The sequence below is a fragment of the Bombina bombina genome, chromosome 2 (assembly GCF_027579735.1).
Source record: "Bombina bombina isolate aBomBom1 chromosome 2, aBomBom1.pri, whole genome shotgun sequence".
Taxonomy (NCBI): Eukaryota; Metazoa; Chordata; class Amphibia; order Anura; family Bombinatoridae; genus Bombina; species Bombina bombina.
In genome coordinates, this window is record NC_069500.1 from 467,457,739 (window position 1) to 467,478,807 (window position 21,069).

Here is a 21,069-nt window from a genome sequence, read left to right on the forward strand (position 1 = left end):
CATAGTTTATGTTATTTTATGGAGCCCATTCTCTAATTTGTGTTCTGCTTCTCTAATGTACACCTCTCATCTAAGTTTCCAAACATTAGTAATGTAGAGGATGTTTATAATCACAGACCACACAGTATTCTCACAATGGAACCTACTGAGAGAGATCCAGGGAATTTTAAAGTAGGGAATTCATAAAAAAAAACAGATCCAAACCAGTGATCTTGTTACAAAAGATTTTATAACACACATATACAATTATTAACAGATTGTATCCTATAATATATTCTCTTTTAAACAAAGGGCAAAGCTGTGTGTTTTCATAGAATAAAGTTGATTTTCCTCCTTTTTCAGCAATACATGAACTCAATACTCTGGGCACTCAGTGCCAGAGAATGATACTTTTATCTTCTTAGGATTCCTTGGTTTGCAGATCTTAAAACTTCAGATGTGAGCCTAAATTTAATTTATTTTTTTTTGCCAGAAAGTAAAGGAGATGACATAAAAATGATAGACAAATGTCAAAACAATTGAAGGACCCACCTATTAAGCACATGTTTAATATTGACACCAAGTATTTGCCATTTAAGATTTAAATAAAAACTGCTGGCATTGTCCTTTTAACATTTTGCAGGCTTCGAAGAGGCATGAAAAGATTTAACAAAATGCTAAAAGCCCTCATTACTGCAGTGATTATGTTTTATAACAACTATACATGAATTAAAAAACAGGATAAAATTATTGCAGTTTTTCCATTTTCATATTTATATATTTATATAATCTGCTCACCACTGAATCACAGTTTTAATGTTTCAGTGTGTTCAAGTTCCTAAGAGCTAAAATATTTGATATGGTTATGAGCACAGCTCTCTATCGAAATTCTGTCCCAAATTGAGTCCTAACAAAAACCTTTTGAATGCAAAAGTTATGAAACTCAGAGGTGAGCAGGTTTAGAAAATAAAACATCTATTCATTACTAAAGCTTTATATTGTGCAGGATCAAAAATAGCTGAAGAAAACATAAAATACATTGTGTGTTCATCTTAACTCTGTATCTGTTAAAAATATTTTTTCTTTTTTTACAAAAAGTAGTCAAGCTTTGTTTTGTGTTGTTATTGGCAGTAAACATTTTGTTCATACTTTATACATACACACATACATATACACATATGTGCATATACATGCATATCAACATACATACACACCCACATATACATCTGGAGAAAAAAAAATATTCTGGATGGTGAATTACAATATTCTAAGTGACGATAAGATGAATTCGTTTGTGAAATCGTTTTTCCAGAAACAAATACAAAATTCAGTCTTCACTTTCTCAACCAGCCTTTTCATATCACAGAACATGCTGACATATACACCAATTTAGCAGGTCCAGATGACTATTGTCCCTAGTCTTCCAGGTCAAAAGGTCATAAGGAGGCTGGACCTTTGGCTTTTATAGAGCTCATTTCAAGTAAATATCCTTTACAAGTTCTAAAGTGACTTTTCTCCAATAAAATACATTATTTTGTATCTGAATAGGTATGAAGCAGCTTTTTCCTCAAAAATGGGAAGGCACCGAACACGTTGCAGGTGAGATCAAGCAAGACAGCAGAGGGACGTGGATCTGTAGGGTTTGGTGAATTAAGGCTTATGTTAAATTGCTGTGTCTGCTTCTTGTTGGAAACTTTATCTAGAGGAAAGAAAGAAACAGATTTTAGAAGTTGAGTGAGATCAGTCTATCAATATCCATACAAAGAAAACTGTATGTATAAAGACCATTGTTTCCATTAACAATAATACCACATTGTGTGTTCTGCCAATGAATCATTTTTGGTCTGTGTGTATCATGGACTAACAATTCCAAAGAAGAGCTGGTGATAAACATTTACTACTCCATCTGTACTTTAAAGGGACAGTAAAGCCAAAATTAAACAAATATGGTCCTGGTTAGAACATGACTTTTTATATATATAAAAAAATAAATCTAATTCACTTCTATTATTTTGATTAGTTCTCTTGGTATCCTTTGTTAAAAATAGTGATCCTAGGTGAGCTTAGAAACGTGCACGTGTATTTAGCTAACTGGCAGCAGTGTGCAACATTGTTTGTAGCTTTGAAATACAGAGAAGCAAACGTTGCTGCCAAAGAATGCGTAAGGCACATGCATGCTCCTAAACTCCTATCATCAGCCTACAAAGATTTACTCTTCAACAAAGGACACCAAGCGAACAAAGCAAAGTTGATAACAGAAGTAAATCTAAAAAGGCAACAGTACTGGGGCCACATGAGCTTTGGAGAAGAAAACATTAAAAAAATAGCTAAAAAAAAAAGGCAACTGGAAATAATGATTTAGTCCGATTCTCTCAGATTCTGCTAAGGATTTATATTCACCAGGGAAGGCTGTGGTAGCCCAGGTTGTTAGTGAACGGTTGTGCTCACTCATGTAGGACTAAGAGATGGGTTAGGCCTTGTTATTTGCAAGCTGTTAAGCTTTTTCCTAGTTCACCATATGGTATAGCCAACTATTTCTTTATAAGAACAAGCCACAGGAAATTCATTTTCTTTTTCTTTTTTTTTAATATATATTTTTTTATTTAGATGAAGAACATATCATGTACATTTAACATTCAATAGACGGTACAAAGATCACTGGTTAACAATTCATTTTACAATCCGTCTATTGGTGGTATTTCTCAGATTTTTTTTAAAAATTTTTTTTTAAATTAGTTTTTATTTGAGGTCCGACATAAACACATGTAAAGGCATACACATTATAAGAATACCAGAGTAGACAGCAACAATAAAATACAGGACACAGTTTGTAAAATGATAGCGTTATACAATCTATACTTATCAGGGGTAACAAAGAGTAAACAGTACTGTATGTATGGTTTGCCTTATGTATTGTACACCTCCAAATGGCTCAGGGGGGTCGCTTTTGGGCCCCAACAGTAATTATTAACAATAGTAAAGGGTTTTGGGTCTCAGCAGCCAAACCTCAGTTTTGATTTTTTTTTTTTAATTTAATTTCAATGCAAAACAGTTATAACTGACAGAGGATATGAAGATATAATACAGATAGACTAACTAATTGGAAACCTCAATTATTATTTTTGTTGTATAGTGAAAATTAGGTCACATTTGGACCCTCTCAGCAGGTTAATATGGCCATAGGACTAGAGTAGGTGAGGGGTATGCTTAAGTTATATGTTAGGCAGAGGTGTAAACCAACGGCGGTGTTTTGCAGTGATATGAGAAGGATAAGTATGGGTAAGACTGTTAAATGAGGGTACATTATCTTAAAGGTAATACAAAGCAGCCATGCCCAAACACAACAAATAGAGTGAAAAAGCTTCAGAGTGTCAGACATACTGAGAGATAGAGAAGCAGAAGAGGTGACTGCATAAAATTAGGAACATATAACCTAACCAAGGAGTTTCATCTATCGTATGGGACACTGCTAGTAGCTGTTTGCAGCTATAGGTTATAGACAGTGAGATAAACACATAAAAGGGAACAACTAAAAACATTTAGGAAATAGACCCTCTTCATATGCACTTCCCAGACCAGAACATCCATCACTAAAATAACAGTAATATGCACAGAACCGGGACCTAAAAATACTGGCATAAATAATCATGGGGGATATTTCGCTAACACTAGGGCAGGGTGTATATCCTACAGTGGGAGCAATTATAAGTACACTTCTCTGAGAAATTTCAAATGCCCGTGTCTAGGCAAGATAATAGCTCCCGATGCTGGGAGCCGTCAGTATACCAATTGATTCATTCAGTCTCTTAGCCGACACCAGTTCTTTTGGGAGGACTGACTTGCTTATCCCGGGGACCTGTCAAGCGAAGTGCCAATCCAGCGGCCAAGCTGAATGTGATCCCCAGTAGCGCCTGGCCCCATCGAGTAAAGCAAAGTAGTGTATCTCTCACTGTTGAAGCAGGCAGTGTAAGCAGGCAAACCGCTGCGACTGAAGGGGCTGCATTGCTAATAGACATCTTCTCTGCTGCGCAGTGCCCCGTGGAGGGTGATGTCCCGTTCGGGTGATGATCCCCGTGACTCCTGCATATATTCAGGGCAGCGTCTCCAATGTAAGTCCCTTCTCCCTTGCGTATGGACCTATCCTCCCGGAATAGAGGGCCGGTCGCGCCCCCCCACTCAGGGTCATCGCATAGCATGTAAGGGCCGACACAAGAGTCCGGTGAGTCAGGTTCCAGGTGGGCTTCTGCCATTATTTGCCTGGAACCTATAGGTAGGTGTACTCCTAGTGTAGGTGTGATGGCGTCTTCCTCCTCTTCCACTCTGAGAATATTACACTGTGCCACCGAAGTCTTGACAAGACATGAGAAGTTTTCAAACTTGGCTGTCATCTTTAGCTCAAACTCCTCTAGGCATTTTTGTATAGTTGAAAGGAGTTCCTCTTGGGTTACAGCCATAGTAGGTTAGGACTGCGCACTTAAGGCACAGCTAGGTGTGGGGGCAGGTTGAGGCTTCTATTATAGGGGAAGGCCTCACAATGTAAAGTCCGGTACTGAGGGCGTGTAAGCCCAGTCGCTATCCAAAACCCTAAATCTGGAATTCGGACCTCTTCAGGCAAGCCTCTCGACTATTTTGAGCAAGGTATTGCCAAAACTGTACTGTTAAATTAAGAAACAATAGAGAGAATTTGAAGAGCTGAAGCTCAGTGCGACCTGCAAGATGGCAGCCGCCCGGGTGCCCCCTGGAAATGATTTTTCTTTCACTTGATCACATGGAAAATGCAATTCCCAGTGACTTTGGCCACTTTTACAATCTATGTTTGTTCATTTCAGACAGAGACACAGTGGGGAAACAAATCTATTCATTTAAAGGAACTTGATAGTCATTTAATAAAATGTGTTTTGTTTTATGTGGCCTTGTATTTTACTATTTAATGAGTAAGGTCAGTTTGTCGCTGCCCATTTCAACTGCACAGACAATCCAGAAGCATCACCACCACTATGGTGACATAGGGTTTGTATGTGGAGCTAGGTGCAGTATTTATTACTGCGTATGAGGAAGTGCAATTTTATAGATGTCTGAAGTTATCACCAGAGAACAAGAACAAAGGTCTTTATAGTTTAGATAAACAGAGAGTGCTGTGTCTAATACTGAGAAGGTCATTTCAAGTGCCTGATATACTAAGGAAGGGACCCCTAAAATACACACGGTAAGAGCAAGTGTTTCCTCTTTTCCATATCTCCCAACACTGACTACTAAACAGAGAAGAATTTAATAATTGACAGATACACAATTACAAGACAATGCAATAGCACTTACATTAAATTTAAAATTAGTAGTAAGTGAATCCAATCCCCCATGTATCATGTGACAGCCATCAGCTAATCACAAAATGCATATAACACAGTGCACTTTTGCATGTGCTCAGTAGGAGCTGGTGCCACAGAAATTGTAACATTAAAAAATGTGCACGTTTTGATAATGGAAGTATGTTGAAAAGTATTTTTTGTAAACGGCATGCTTTATTTGAATTATAAAACTTTAATTTTGACTTTAGTGGCCCTTTAAGCTCTCAGGACCAGGAAACACTGAGCAATGAGATCAGAAGATGGGCAGAACATGCACAAAGATAAGATGGCAAGCAGATGTGATGACCAAATATACAGTAATTATCACCAGCTTAACCACTAGTTTTATTTGTAACAAAACTAGATGTGTAAAACAGTAAAGTACACTGGATAATCACCTGTTAAGAGGAGTTTTCATACTGGCTCTGTCTTTTCTTTGATTTCAGCTCTTTCAACCACTGTGGGGAGGAGGTCTCTGCCCCTCTGGAACAGACAAAACTAGAATAAGTGATTGAACCAAGTCTTAAATACAGGTTTAGTTATTAAATGCTACATAAGAATAACATTTATGGAACTTTGTTGCCTTCAGATAACAGTGGCAGAGCTTTTAGATAGAAAAACAGAATTTATGCTTACCTGATAAATTACTTTCTCCAACGGTGTGTCCGGTCCACGGCGTCATCCATAACTTGTGGGAATATTCTCTTCCCCAACAGGAAATGGCAAAGAGCACAGCAAAAGCTGTCCATATAGTCCCTCCTAGGCTCCGCCCACCCCAGTCATTCGACCGACGGATAGGAGAAAAACAGGAGAAACCATAGGGTGCCGTGGTGACTGTAGTTAAAGAAAGAAATTCATCAAACCTGATTAAAAATCCAGGGCGGGCCGTGGACCGGACACACCGTTGGAGAAAGTAATTTATCAGGTAAGCATAAATTCTGTTTTCTCCAACATTGGTGTGTCCAGTCCACGGCGTCATCCATAACTTGTGGGAACCAATACCAAAGCTTTAGGACACGGATGAAGGGAGGGAGCCAATCAGGTTACCTAAACGGAAGGCACCACGGCTTGCAAAACCTTTCTCCCAAAAATAGCCTCCGAAGAAGCAAAAGTATCAAATTTGTAGAATTTGGCAAAAGTGTGCAGGGAAGACCAAGTCGCTGCCTTACATATCTGATCAACAGAAGCCTCGTTCTTGAAGGCCCATGTGGAAGCCACAGCCCTAGTAGAGTGAGCTGTGATGCGTACGGGAGGCTGCCGTCCGGCAGTCTTATAAGCCAATCGGATGATGCTTTTCAGCCAAAAGGAAAGAGAGGTAGCAGTAGCTTTTTGACCTCTCCTCTTGCCAGAATAAACGACAAACAGAGAAGACGTTTGTCTGAAATCCTTTGTTGCTTCTAAATAGAACTTTAAAGCACGAACTACATCTAAATTGTGTAAAGAAGGCACAACTATTTCCTGGTTAATATTCTTGTTGGAAACAACCTTTGGAAGGAAACCAGGTTTAGTACGCAAAACAACCATATATGAATGGAACACCAGATAGGGCGGTTTACACTGCAGAGCAGATAACTCAGAAACTCTTTTAGCAGAAGAAATAGCAACCAAAAACAGAACTTTCCAAGATAACATCTTGATATCTATGGAATGTAGAGGTTCAAACGGAACCCCTTGAAGAACTGAAATAACTAAATTCAGACTCCAGGGAGGAGTCAAAGGTCTGTAAACAGGCTTGATCCTGACCAAAGCCTGAACAAAAGCTTGAACATCTGGCACAGCTGCCAGTCGTTTGTGTAACAAGACAGATAAAGCAGAAATCTGTCCCTTTAGAGAACTCGCTGATAATCCCTTATCCAAACCTTCTTGAAGAAAAGAAAGGATCCTAGGAATTTTGATCTTACTCCATGAGAATCCCTTGGATTCACACCAACAGATATATCTTTTCCATATTTTATGGTAAATTTTTCTAGTTAAGGTTTTCTGGCTTGTACCAGAGTATCTATCACAGAATCCAAAAACCCACGCTTAGATAAAATCAAGCGTTCAATTTCCAAGCCGTCAGCTGGAGGGAAACTAGATTTGGATGTTCGAATGGACCCTGTACTAGAAGATCCTGTCTCAAAGGTAGCTTCCATGGTGGAGCCGATGACATATTCACCAGGTCTGCATACCAAGTCCTGCGTGGCCACGCAGGAGCTATCAAGATCACCGAGGCCCTCTCCTGTTTGATCCTGGCTACCAGCCTGGGAATGAGAGGAAACGGTGGAAACACATAAGCTAGGTTGAAGGCCCAAGGCGCTACTAATGCATCCACTAGAGTCGCCTTGGGATCCCTGGATCTGGACCCGTAGCAAGGAACCTTGAAGTTCTGACGAGACGCCATCAGATCCATGTCTGGAATGCCCCATAATTGAGTCAACTGGGCAAATATCTCCGGGTGGAGTTCCCACTCCCCCGGATGGAATGTTTGACGACTCAGATAATCCGCCTCCCAGTTTTCCACTCCTGGGATGTGGATCGCATATAGGTGGCAGGAGTGATCCTCCGCCCATTTTATGATTTTGGTCACTTCTCTCATCGCCAGGGAACTCCTTGTTCCCCCCTGATGGTTGATGTAAGCAACAGTCGTCATGTTGTCTGATTGGAATCTTATGAATCTGGCCTTTGCTAGTTGAGGCCAAGCCCTGAGAGTATTGAATATCGCTCTCAGTTCCAGAATGTTTATCGGGAGAAGAGACTCTTCCCGAGACCATATGCCCTGAGCTTTCAGGGAGTCACAGACCGCGCCCCAGCCTACTAGACTGGCGTCGGTCATGACGATGACCCACTCTGGTCTGCGGAAGCTCATTCCCTGGGACAGGTGATCCTGGGTTAGCCACCAACGGAGTGAGTCTCTAGTCTTCTGATCTACTTGAATCACTGGAGACAAGTCTGTATAGTCCCCATTCCACTGTTTCAGCATGCACAGTTGTAATGGTCTTAGATGAATTTGTGCAAAAGGAACTATGTCCATTGCTGCAACCATCAACCCTACTACTTCCATGCACTGAGCTATGGAAGGTCGTGGAACAGAGTGAAGAACTTGACAAGCATTTAGAAGTTTTGACTTTCTGACATCTGTCAGGAAAATCTTCATTTCTAAAGAATCTATTATTGTCCCCAAGAAAGGAACTCTTGTCGACGGAGACAGGGAACTCTTTTCTATGTTCACCTTCCACCCGTGAGATCTGAGAAAGGCCAGAACGATGTCTGTGTGAGCCTTTGCCTTTGAAAGAGACGACGCTTGTATCAGAATGTCGTCCAAGTAAGGTGCCACTGCAATGCCCCTTGGTCTTAGAACCGCTAGAAGGGACCCGAGTACCTTTGTGAAAATCCTTGGAGCAGTGGCTAGCCCGAATGGGAGAGCCACAAACTGGTAATGTTTGTCCAGAAAGGCGAACCTTAGGAACTGATGATGATCTTTGTGGATAGGAATATGTAGATACGCATCCTTTAGATCCACGGTAGTCATAAATTGACCCTCCTGGATTGAAGGTAAAATCGTTCGAATAGTTTCCATTTTGAATGATGGCACTCTGAGAAATTTGTTTAGAATCTTTAAATCCAGAATTGGTCTGAAAGTTCCCTCTTTTTTGGGAACTACAAACAGATTTGAGTAAAACCCCATTCCTTGTTCCACAGTTGGAACTGGGTGTATCACTCCCATTTTTAACAGGTCTTCTACACAATGTAAGAATGCCTGTCTCTTTATTTGGTTTGAAGATAAGTGAGACATGTGGAACCTTCCCCTTGGGGGTAGTTCCTTGAATTCCAGAAGATAACCCTGAGAAACTATTTCTAGTGCCCAGGGATCCTGAACATCTCTTGCCCAAGCCTGAGCGAAGAGAGAGAGTCTGCCCCCTACTAGATCCGGTCCCGGATCGGGGGCTACTCCTTCATGCTGTTTTGGTAGCAGCAGCAGGCTTCTTGGCCTGCTTACCCTTGTTCCAGCCTTGCATCAGTTTCAAAGCTGGTTTGGTTTGCGAAGCATTACCCTCTTGTCTAGAGGCTGCAGAGTTGGAGGCCGTTCGGTTCCTGAAATTGCGAAAGGAACGAAAATTAGACTTATTCTTGGCCTTGAAAGGCCTATCTTGTGGGAGGGCGTAGCCCTTACCCCCAGTGATGTCTGAGATAATCTCTTTCAATTCTGGCCCAAAAAGGGTTTTACCCTTGAAAGGGATATTAAGCAACTTTGTCTTGGAAGATACATCCGCTGACCAAGACATTAGCCAGAGCGCTCTGCGAGCCACAATTGCAAACCCTGAATTTTTCGCCGCTAATCTAGCTAACTGCAAAGCGGCATCTAAAATAAAGGAATTAGCTAACTTAAGTGCGTGAATTCTGTCCATAACCTCCTCATACGGAGTCTCTCTACTGAGCGACTTTTCTAGTTCCTCGAACCAGAACCACGCTGCTGTAGTGACAGGAATAATGCACGAAATAGGTTGCAGAAGGTAACCTTGCTGTACAAAAATCTTTTTAAGCAAACCCTCCAATTTTTTATCCATAGGATCTTTGAAAGCACAATTATCCTCGATAGGAATAGTAGTGCGTTTAGCTAGTGTAGAAACTGCCCCCTCGACCTTAGGGACTGTCTGCCATAAGTCCTTTCTGGGGTCAACCATAGGAAATAATTTCTTAAATATAGGAGGGGGGACAAAAGGTATGCCGGGCTTCTCCCACTCCTTATTCACTATGTCCGCCACCCGCTTGGGTATAGGAAAAGCGTCTGGGTGCACCGGAACCTCTAGGAACTTGTCCATCTTGCACAATTTTTCTGGAATGACCAGGTTGTCACAATCATCCAGAGTAGATAGCACCTCCTTAAGCAGTGCGCGGAGATGCTCTAATTTAAATTTAAATGTCACAACATCAGGTTCTGCCTGTTGAGAAATTCTACCTGAATCAGAAATTTCCCCATCTGACAAAACCTCCCTCATGGCCACTTCAGATTGGTGTGAGGGTATGACAGAGCAATTATCATCAGCGCCCTCCTGCTCTACAGTGTTTAAAACAGAGCAATCGCACTTTCTCTGAAATGCAGGCATTTTGGATAAAATATTTGCTATGGAGTTATCCATTACTGCCGTCAATTGTTGCATTGTAACAAGCATTGGCGCGCTAGAAGTACTAGGGGCCTCCTGCGTGGGCAAAACTGGTGTAGACACAGAAGGAGATGATGTAGAACTATGTCTACTCCCTTCATCTGATGAATCAACTTTACTATCTGTGGCAGTACTGTCCTTAATTTGTTTGGACGCTATGGCACAATTATCACACAATTTTGAAGGGGGAGACACATTGGCTTCCATACATACAGAACATAGTTTATCTGAAGGCACAGACATGTTAAACAGGCTTAAACTTGTCAATAAAATACAAAAACCGTTTTAAAACAAAACCGTTACTGTCTCTTTAAATTTTAAACAGGGCACTCTTTTTTACTGAATATGTGAAAAACTATGAAGGAATTGTTAAATTTTCACCACAGTGTCTTAAAGCATTCAAAGCATTGCACCCCAAATTTCAGACCTTTAACCCTTAAAATGACAAAACCGGAGCCGTTTACAGTTTTAACCCCTCTACAGTCCCAGCTACAGCCTTTGCTGCGACATTACCAAACCCAGGGGGGTATACGATACCAAATGAAGCCTTCTCGGAACCTTTTCAACCACTTCCAGACCCACACACATGCAGCTGCATGTCCTGCTCTCAAAAGTAACTGCGCAGTAATGGCGCGAAAATGAGGCTCTGCCTACTACATAGAAGGCCCTTCCTGACTGGGAAGGTGTCTAAACCAGTGCCTGACGTAAAAAAACATTCCCCAAAGTTATAAAGTGTGAATTTCAACTTCAAGCTGTATAAAATGCCCAAATAAAGCAATCGATCTAGCCCATAAAAGTGTCTACCAGTTTTATAGCCCATATTAAGCCCTTTATTCTGTTTGAGACTAAGAAAATGGCTTACCGGTCCCCATGATGGGGAAAATGACAGCCTTCCAGCATTACTCAGTCTTGTTAGAAATATGGCTAGTCATACCTTAAACAGAAAAGTCTGCCAACTGTTTCCCCCAACTGAAGTTATCTCATCTCAACAGTCCTATGTGTAAAACAGCAAACGATTTTAGTTACTGCTGCTAAAATCATATTCCTCTCACAAACAGAACTCTTCATCTTTTTCTGTTTCAGAGTAAATAGTACATACCAGCACTATTTTAAAATAACAAACTCTTGATAGTAGAATAAAAAACTACAACTAAACACCACATACTCTTCACCATCTCCGTGGAGATGCTGCTTGTTCAGCGGCAAAGAGAATGACTGGGGTGGGCGGAGCCTAGGAGGGACTATATGGACAGCTTTTGCTGTGCTCTTTGCCATTTCCTGTTGGGGAAGAGAATATTCCCACAAGTTATGGATGACGCCGTGGACCGGACACACCAATGTTGGAGAAACTACAATGTTTTTTCAGTGTTCACTTTAGTGATGTATTTTAGGAAAATGTTTTTTTTATTAGGATACTCATCTCCACAGAATAATAATTGTCATTGATATAGATAATTTTAAGAAAAAAAAATAGTATTTATAGTCAAGCACAAAGTATATAATTGATGTAGCTACCTGGGCCAATCACACGTTAGAGTGTTATTATCTCATATATTGGAACAAATAAAAAACATAATTTATGCTTACCTGATAAATTCCTTTCTTCTGTTGTGTGATCAGTCCACGGGTCATCATTACTTCTGGGATATAACTCCTCCCCAACAGGAAATGCAAGAGGATTCACCCAGCAGAGCTGCATATAGCTCCTCCCCTCTACGTCACTCCCAGTCATTCGACCAAGAATCAACGAGAAAGGAGAAACCAAGGGTGAAGTGGTGACTGGAGTATAATTTAAAAGATATTTACCTGCCTTAAAACAGGGCGGGCCGTGGACTGATCACACAACAGAAGAAAGGAATTTATCAGGTAAGCATAAATTATGTTTTCTTCTGTTATGTGTGATCAGTCCACGGGTCATCATTACTTCTGGGATACCAATACCAAAGCAAAAGTACACGGATGACGGGAGGGATAGGCAGGATCATTATACAGAAGGAACCACTGCCTGAAGAACCTTTCTCCCAAAAATAGCCTCCGAAGAAGCAAAAGTGTCAAATTTGTAAAATTTGGAAAAAGTATGAAGCGAAGACCAAGTTGCAGCCTTGCAAATCTGTTCAACAGAGGCCTCATTCTTAAAGGCCCAAGTGGAAGCCACAGCTCTAGTAGAATGAGCTGTAATTCTTTCAGGAGGCTGCTGTCCAGCAGTCTCATAGGCTAAACGAATTATGCTACGAAGCCAGAAGGAGAGAGAGGTAGCCGAAGCCTTATGACCTCTCCTCTGACCAGAGTACACGACAAACAGGGAAGACGTTTGTCGAAAATCCTTAGTTGCCTGCAAGTAGAACTTGAGGGCACGAACTACATCCAGATTGTGTAGAAGACGTTCCTTCTTTGAAGAAGGATTTGGACACAAGGATGGAACAACAATCTCTTGATTGATATTCCTGTTAGTGACTACCTTAGGTAAGAACCCAGGTTTAGTACGCAGAACTACCTTGTCTGAGTGAAAAATCAGATAAGGAGAATCACAATGTAAGGCTGATAACTCAGAGACTCTTCGAGCCGAGGAAATAGCCATTAAAAACAGAACTTTCCAAGATAACAATTTTATATCAATGGAATGAAGGGGTTCAAAAGGAACACCCTGTAAAACGTTAAGAACTAAGTTTAAACTCCATGGCGGAGCAACAGTTTTAAACACAGGCTTGATCCTAGCTAAAGCCTGACAAAAAGCCTGGACGTCTGGATTTTCTGACAGACGCCTGTGTAACAATATGGACAGAGCTGAGATCTGTCCCTTTAATGAGCTAGCCGATAAACCCTTTTCTAAACCTTCTTGTAGAAAGGACAATATCCTAGGAATCCTAACCTTACTCCAGGAGTAACCTTTGGATTCGCACCAGTATAGGTATTTACGCCATGTCTTATGGTAAATCCTTCTGGTAACAGGCTTCCTAGCCTGTATCAGGGTATCAATAACCGACTCAGAAAAACCACGTTTTGATAAAATCAAGCGTTCAATTTCCAAGCAGTCAGCTTCAGAGAAGTTAGATTTTGATGTTTGAATGGACCCTGTATCAGAAGGTCCTGTCTTAGAGGTAGAGACCAAGGCGGACAGGATGACATGTCCACTAGATCTGCATACCAAGTCCTGCGTGGCCATGCAGGCGCTATTAGAATCACTGATGCTCTCTCCTGTTTGATTTTGGCAATCAATCGAGGGAGCAGCGGGAAGGGAGGAAACACATAAGCCATCCCGAAGTTCCAAGGTGCTGTCAAAGCATCTATCAGAACCGCTCCCGGATCCCTGGATCTGGACCCGTAGCGAGGAAGTTTGGCGTTCTGGCGAGACGCCATGAGATCTATCTCTGGTTTGCCCCAACGTCGAAGTATTTGGGCAAAGACCTCCGGATGAAGTTCCCACTCCCCCGGATGAAAAGTCTGGCGACTCAAGAAATCCGCCTCCCAGTTCTCCACTCCCGGGATGTGGATTGCTGACAGGTGGCAAGAGTGAGACTCTGCCCAGCGAATTATCTTTGATACTTCCATCATTGCTAGGGAGCTTCTTGTCCCTCCTTGATGGTTGATGTAAGCTACAGTCGTGATGTTGTCCGACTGAAACCTGATGAACCCCCGAGTTTTTAACTGGGGCCAAGCCAGAAGGGCATGGAGAACTGCTCTCAATTCCAGAATGTTTATTGGCAGGAGACTTTCCTCCTGATTCCATTGTCCCTGAGCCCTCAGAGAATTCCAGACAGCGCCCCAACCTAGTAGGCTGGCGTCTGTTGTTACAATTGTCCAGTCCGGCCTGCTGAATGGCATCCCCCTGGACAGATGTGGCCGAGAAAGCCACCATAGAAGAGAGTTTCTGGTCTCTTGATCCAGATTCAGAGTAGGGGACAAGTCTGAGTAATCCCCATTCCACTGACTCAGCATGCACAATTGCAGCGGTCTGAGATGTAGACGTGCAAAGGGAACTATGTCCATTGCTGCTACCATTAAGCCGATCACCTCCATGCATTGAGCTACTGACGGGAGTTGAATGGAATGAAGGACACGGCATGCATTTAGAAGCTTTGTTAATCTGTCTTCTGTCAGATAAATCTTCATTTCTACAGAATCTATAAGAGTCCCCAAGAATGGAACTCTTGTGAGAGGAAAAAGAGAACTCTTCTTTTCGTTCACTTTCCATCCATGCGACCTTAGAAATGCCAGAACTAACTCTGTATGAGACTTGGCAGTTTGAAAGCTTGAAGCTTGTATCAGAATGTCGTCTAGGTACGGAGCTACCGAAATTCCTTGCGGTCTTAGTACCGCCAGAAGGGCACCCAGAACCTTTGTGAAGATTCTTGGAGCCGTAGCCAATCCGAATGGAAGAGCTACAAACTGGTAATGCCTGTCTAAGAAGGCAAACCTTAGATACCGGTAATGATCTTTGTGAATCGGTATGTGAAGGTAAGCATCCTTTAAATCCACTGTGGTCATGTACTGACCCTTTTGGATCATGGGTAAGATTGTCCGAATAGTTTCCATTTTGAACGATGGAACTCTTAGGAATTTGTTTAGGATCTTTAAATCCAAGATTGGCCTGAAAGTTCCCTCTTTCTTGGGAACCACAAACAGGTTTGAGTAAAACCCTTGTCCTTGTTCCGACCGCAGAACCGGATGGATCACTCCCATTAATAACAGATCTTGTACACAGCGTAGAAACGCTTCTTTCTTTATCTGGTTTGTTGACAACCTTGACAGATGAAATCTCCCTCTTGGGGGAGAGAATTTGAAGTCTAGAAGGTATCCCTGAGATATGATCTCTAGCGCCCAGGGATCCTGAACATCTCTTGCCCAAGCCTGGGCGAAGAGAGAGAGTCTGCCCCCCACTAGATCCGGTCCCGGATCGGGGGCCCTCGGTTCATGCTGTCTTTGGGGCAGCAGCAGGTTTCCTGGCCTGCTTGCCCTTGTTCCAGGACTGGTTAGGTTTCCAGCCTTGTCTGTAACGAGCAACAGCTCCTTCCTGTTTTGGTGCAGTGGAAGTTGATGCTGTTCCTGCTTTGAAATTCCGAAAGGGACGAAAATTAGACTGTCTAGCCTTAGCTTTGGCTTTGTCTTGAGGCAGGGCGTGGCCCTTACCTCCTGTGATGTCAGCGATAATTTCTTTCAAACCAGGCCCAAATAAAGTTTGCCCCTTGAAAGGTATATTAAGTAATTTGGACTTAGAAGTTACATCAGCTGACCAGGATTTTAGCCACAGCGCCCTACGTGCCTGAATGGCGAATCCTGAGTTCTTAGCCGTAAGTTTGGTTAAATGTACTACGGCCTCCGAAATGAATGAATTAGCTAGTTTAAGGACTCTAAGCCTGTCCGTAATGTCGTCCAGCGTAGTTGAACTAAGGTTCTCTTCCAGAGACTCAATCCAAAATGCTGCCGCAGCCGAAATCGGCGCGATGCATGCAAGGGGTTGCAATATAAAACCTTGTTGAACAAACATTTTCTTAAGGTAACCCTCTAATTTTTTATCCATTGGATCTGAAAAAGCACAGCTATCCTCCACCGGGATAGTGGTACGCTTAGCTAAAGTAGAAACTGCTCCCTCCACCTTAGGGACCGTTTGCCATAAGTCCCGTGTGGTGGCGTCTATTGGAAACATCTTTCTAAATATAGGAGGGGGTGAGAACGGCACACCGGGTCTATCCCACTCCTTAGTAACAATTTCAGTTAGTCTCTTAGGTATAGGAAAAACGTCAGTACTCGCCGGTACCGCAAAGTATTTATCCAACCTACACAATTTCTCTGGTATTGCAACAGTGTTACAATCATTAAGAGCCGCTAAAACCTCCCCTAGTAAAACACGGAGGTTTTCCAATTTAAATTTAAAATTTGAAATATCTGAATCCAATCTGTTTGGATCAGAACCGTCACCCACAGAATGAAGCTCTCCGTCCTCATGCTCTGCAAGCTGTGACGCAGTATCAGACATGGCCCTAGTATTATCAGCGCACTCTGTTCTCACCCCAGAGTGATCACGCTTGCCTCTTAGTTCTGGTAATTTAGCCAAAACTTCAGTCATAACAGTAGCCATATCCTGTAATGTTATCTGTAATGGCCGCCCAGATGTACTAGGCGCCATATTATCACGCACCTCCCGGGCGGGAGATGCAGGTACTGACACGTGAGGCGAGTTAGTCGGCATAACTCTCCCCTCGCTGTTTGGTGAAATTTGTTCAATTTGTACAGATTGGCTTTTATTTAAAGTAGCATCAATACAGTTAGTACATAAATTTCTATTGGGCTCCACCTTGGCATTGGAACAAATAACACAGGTATCTTCCTCTGAATCAGACATGTTATAGCATCAATCCTTAAAAACAACACAACTTTTAGCAAAGGTTTGTTCCCATTAGTAAATTACAGAGCAACGTTTTTAATCACAGTCAATATATAAGTCTCACAGCTCTGCTGAGAGAATCTACCTCCCTCCAAAGAAGTTTGAAGACCCCTGAGTTCTGTTAGAGATGAACCGGATCATGCAGGAAATACAAGAGTAACTGACTGGAAATTTTTGATGCGTAGCAAAGAGCGCCAAAAACGGCCCCTCCCCCTCACACACAGCAGTGAGAGAGAAACGAAACTGTCACAATTAAAACAAGCAACTGCCAAGTGGAAAAATAATGCCCAAATATTTATTCACTCAGTACCTCAGAAAATGCAAACGATTCTACATTCCAGCAAAAACGTTTAACATGATAAATACCTATTAAAAGGTTTAATGTACTTTTAACAGAGTAATTCCGGTGAAATACCATCCCCAGAATACTGAAGTGTAGAGTATACATACATGTCATTATAACGGTATGGCAGGATTTTCTCATCAATTCCATTCAGAAAATAAAAACTGCTACATACCTCAATGCAGATTCATCTGCCCGCTGTCCCCTGATCTGAAGCTTTTACCTCCCTCAGATGGCCGAGAAACAGCAATATGATCTTAACTACTCCGGTTAAAATCATAGTAAAAACTCTGGTAGATTCTTCTTCAAACTCTGCCAGAGAGGTAATAACACGCTCCGGTGCTATTGTAAAATAACAAACTTTTGATTGAAGTTATAAAAACTAAGTATAATCACCATAGTCCTCTCACACATCCTATCTAGTCGTTGGGTGCAAGAGAATGACTGGGAGTGACGTAGAGGGGAGGAGCTATATGCAGCTCTGCTGGGTGAATCCTCTTGCATTTCCTGTTGGGGAGGAGTTATATCCCAGAAGTAATGATGACCCGTGGACTGATCACACATAACAGAAGAAAGATGTTTCAGCCCTTTGAAGGTTTCCATAGATGTGATCAGGGGCGAAAGGTGCGGTGGCACCAGGGCCCAGGTGCGGAGGGGGCCCATAGCAGCAAGTCTATACATATGGCAAGTGCAGAATATGTACAATTCTAATGCAGGGGAGCCTAATATTAGTGCAGGTTGCAGGTCCATCTACAATATCAATCCTCATTATCATTGTACAGAGCAGCATGAATAATGTTACTATTGCTTACTACTGAAGTATCTTCAGGGGGCCCAAAAACTTTTTGTACCAGGGCCCCTCTGTTGAGTAGGTCAGCTACTGGTTGTGATAATTTATTCTAAAATCAGCTAAAGTGAGTAAGTATAACGTGCTTACTTGTTGGGCTTATCTGCAGGTGTTGGCAGTAGTTTAACGCCTATGGTTCCTTGTGGGAGGGGAGATTTTGGTGACCTTGAAAGCTGTGCTGGAGGTGATTCACTGCAACTCTCTGGATCTTGCCTTTTCCGGAAAGGGTTCTGATGGATAGGAAAATATACAAATATTAAGTAATCTGAACGACACTCCCTGCTAATAGCCAATAGATGAATCTCAATCATAGAAGGAAGTACTCGGGGTTTTGAAACAGTAGATCACATGGAGCCTGACACAACATTTTGCATTGGCTCATCTGTTTTTAAATAGCTATAATTAATACTAGAAACCATGAATTTTCCTAAATAATACTCTTGATAGATAGTAAGAAATTTAATGACTAAATATATTTACCAGTAAGTATGCTGCAGAAACACTTCTAAAAGTTTACTTACATAACAGTCCTAAGACCTGTAATGGTAATGAGCTATATGTATTGAAACTACCCATGATAAATATGAAGTGTATATAATAGGGATTTCAACTGTAATATATACATTATCCCAAAATGTAAAGTTATACTGGATGTAAGAAGAAGGTCCATATATTATTACATTTTAGTTTTTAATAAAAAAAATAATATATAGCTAGACAAAGAGAGATTGTCCCATTCAACATTAGGCAGACTGACAAGGTTCCAAGCTGTCTTCTCAGTGCCGCCCCATACTCTAGGGAGATTGAAGGGTCTATCAAATCACAAAATTGAGCTCAGGGTGATTTATCATCTCCGCCACCTCTGAAGTGGTAGAGAGGTCAAGAAGCCGCAGTTGTATGATCGCTACTTATTGAAAGGATTGGACAGAGCATGAAAATTTAAATAACTTTACCAGTTTACTTCTATTATCAATGTTGCTTAGTTTTTTTTGTATAATTTGTTAAAGAATATCCTTATGTGACCTTATAGAAATGTTATACATAGTTGCAAACATTACTGCCATAGAAAGCTAAAGACATGCACGCTCCTAAGCTCCTATAAGCCTACATAGGTTTACAAGTCCCGTTTTTACAAGCTATATTTTTATTTACTTATTTTTGAAAAATGAGAAAAGAGGCCCATCTTAGTTTTTCTCACTAAACAAAAATAAAAAGGCAGCTTAAAAACTAAATTTATGCTTACCTGATAAATTACTTTCTTTTACGATATGACAAGTCCACGGATTTCATCCTTACTTGTGGAATATTAACCTCCTGCTAACAGGAAGGGGCAAAGAGCACCACAGCAGAGCTGTATATATAGCCCCTCCCCTTCCCCTCCACCCTCAGTCATTCGGCCGAAGGTTATAGGAAGCGAAAAGGAAAGGCCAAAAAGGTGCAGAGGTGACTGAAGTTTTCAAAAAATAAAATAAACCTGTCTTAAAATAACAGGGAGGGCCGTGGACTCGTCGTATCGTAAAAGAAAGTAATTTATCAGGTAAGCATAAATTTAGTTTTCTTTTACAAAGATATGACGAGTCCACGGATTTCATCCTTACTTGTGGGAAACCAATACCAAAGCAATAGGACACGGATGAAAGGGAGGGACAAGACAGGAACCTAAACGGAAGGCACCACTGCTTGAAGAACCTTTCTCCCAGAAGAAGCAAAAGTATCAAATTTGCAAAATTTGGAAAAAGTGTGAAGGGACAACCAAGTCGCAGCCTTACAAATCTGTTCCACAGATGCATCGTTTTTAAAAGCCCATGTGGAAGCCACAGCCCTAGTAGAATGAGCCGTAATTCTTTCAAGAGGCTGCTGTCCAGCAGTCTCATATGCCAGGCGGATGATACTTCTCAGACAAAAAGAAAGAGGTAGCCGTAGCTTTCTGACCCCTACGTTTTCCAGAATAAACAATGAATAATGAAGATGATTGACAGAAATCCATAGTTGCCTGTAAGTAAAACTTTAAGGCACGGACCACGTCCAAGTTATGTAACAGACGCTCCCTTTCTTAGAAGAAGGATTAGGACACAAGGAAGGAACAACAATTTCCTGATTAATATTCTTATTCGAAACAACCTTAGGAAGGAACCCAGGTTTGGTACGTAAAACCACCTTATCAGAATGAAATATGAGATAAGGCGAATCACACTGTAATGCTGAAAGCTCAGAAACTCTTTGAGCAGAAGAAGTAGCAACCAAAAACAGAACTTTCCAAGATAATAGTTTAATATCTATAGAATGCATAGGTTTAAACGGAACCCCTTGCAGAACTCGAAGAACAAAAATTCAAACTCCAGGGAGGAGTAATAGGTCTAAATACAGGCTTAATTCTAGATAGAGCCTGACAAAAAGACTGAACATCTGATACATTTGCCAAACGTTTGTGAAACAGAATTGACAAAGCTGAAATGTGTCCCTTTAAGGAACTTGCTGATAACCCTTTCTCCAATCCTTCTTGGAGAAAAGACAAAATCCTAGGAATCCTAACTTTACTCCATGAGTATCCCTTGGATTCACACCAATAAAGATATTTACGCCATATCTTATGATAGATCTTTCTAGTGACAGGCTTTCTAGCCTGTATCAAAGTATTGATAACTGAATCAGAGAATCCTCGCTTCGATAAAATCAAGCGTTCAATCTCCACGCAGTCAGTTGCAGAGAAATTAGATTTGGATGTTGGAAAGGACCTTGAATGAGAAGGTCCTGTCTGAACGGAAGTTTCCACGGTGGCAGAGAGTACATGTCCACTAGATCCGCATACCAAGTCCTGCGTGGCCACGCAGGCGCTATCAGGATCACTGAAGCTCTCTCCTGTTTGATTTGAGCAATCACGCGAGGGAGGAGAGGAAACGGCGGAAACACATAAGCTAGGCTGAACCACCAAGGTACTGCCAAGGCATCTATCAGTTTGGCCTGAGGATCCCTTGACCGGGATCCGTATCTTGGAAGCTTGGCATTCTGACGAGATGCCATCAAATCCA

General features: G+C 41.6%; 1 protein-coding gene across 1 annotated transcript in view; it reads right to left on the bottom strand.

Moving 5' to 3' along the window:
• Window positions 1-210: 210 nt before the first annotated feature.
• Window positions 211-21,069, bottom strand: part of KIAA1671 (KIAA1671 ortholog) — a 532,635-nt gene continuing 511,776 nt past the window's right edge. The window contains exons 11-13 of the mRNA XM_053702092.1: window positions 18,131-18,270; window positions 5,723-5,807; window positions 211-1,678 (exon numbers count right to left, since the gene is read on the bottom strand). Of these exons, the coding sequence (XP_053558067.1) occupies window positions 5,726-5,807; window positions 18,131-18,270 (222 nt within the window). The 3' untranslated portion in view covers window positions 211-1,678; window positions 5,723-5,725. The remainder of the gene's footprint in view (window positions 1,679-5,722; window positions 5,808-18,130; window positions 18,271-21,069) is intronic.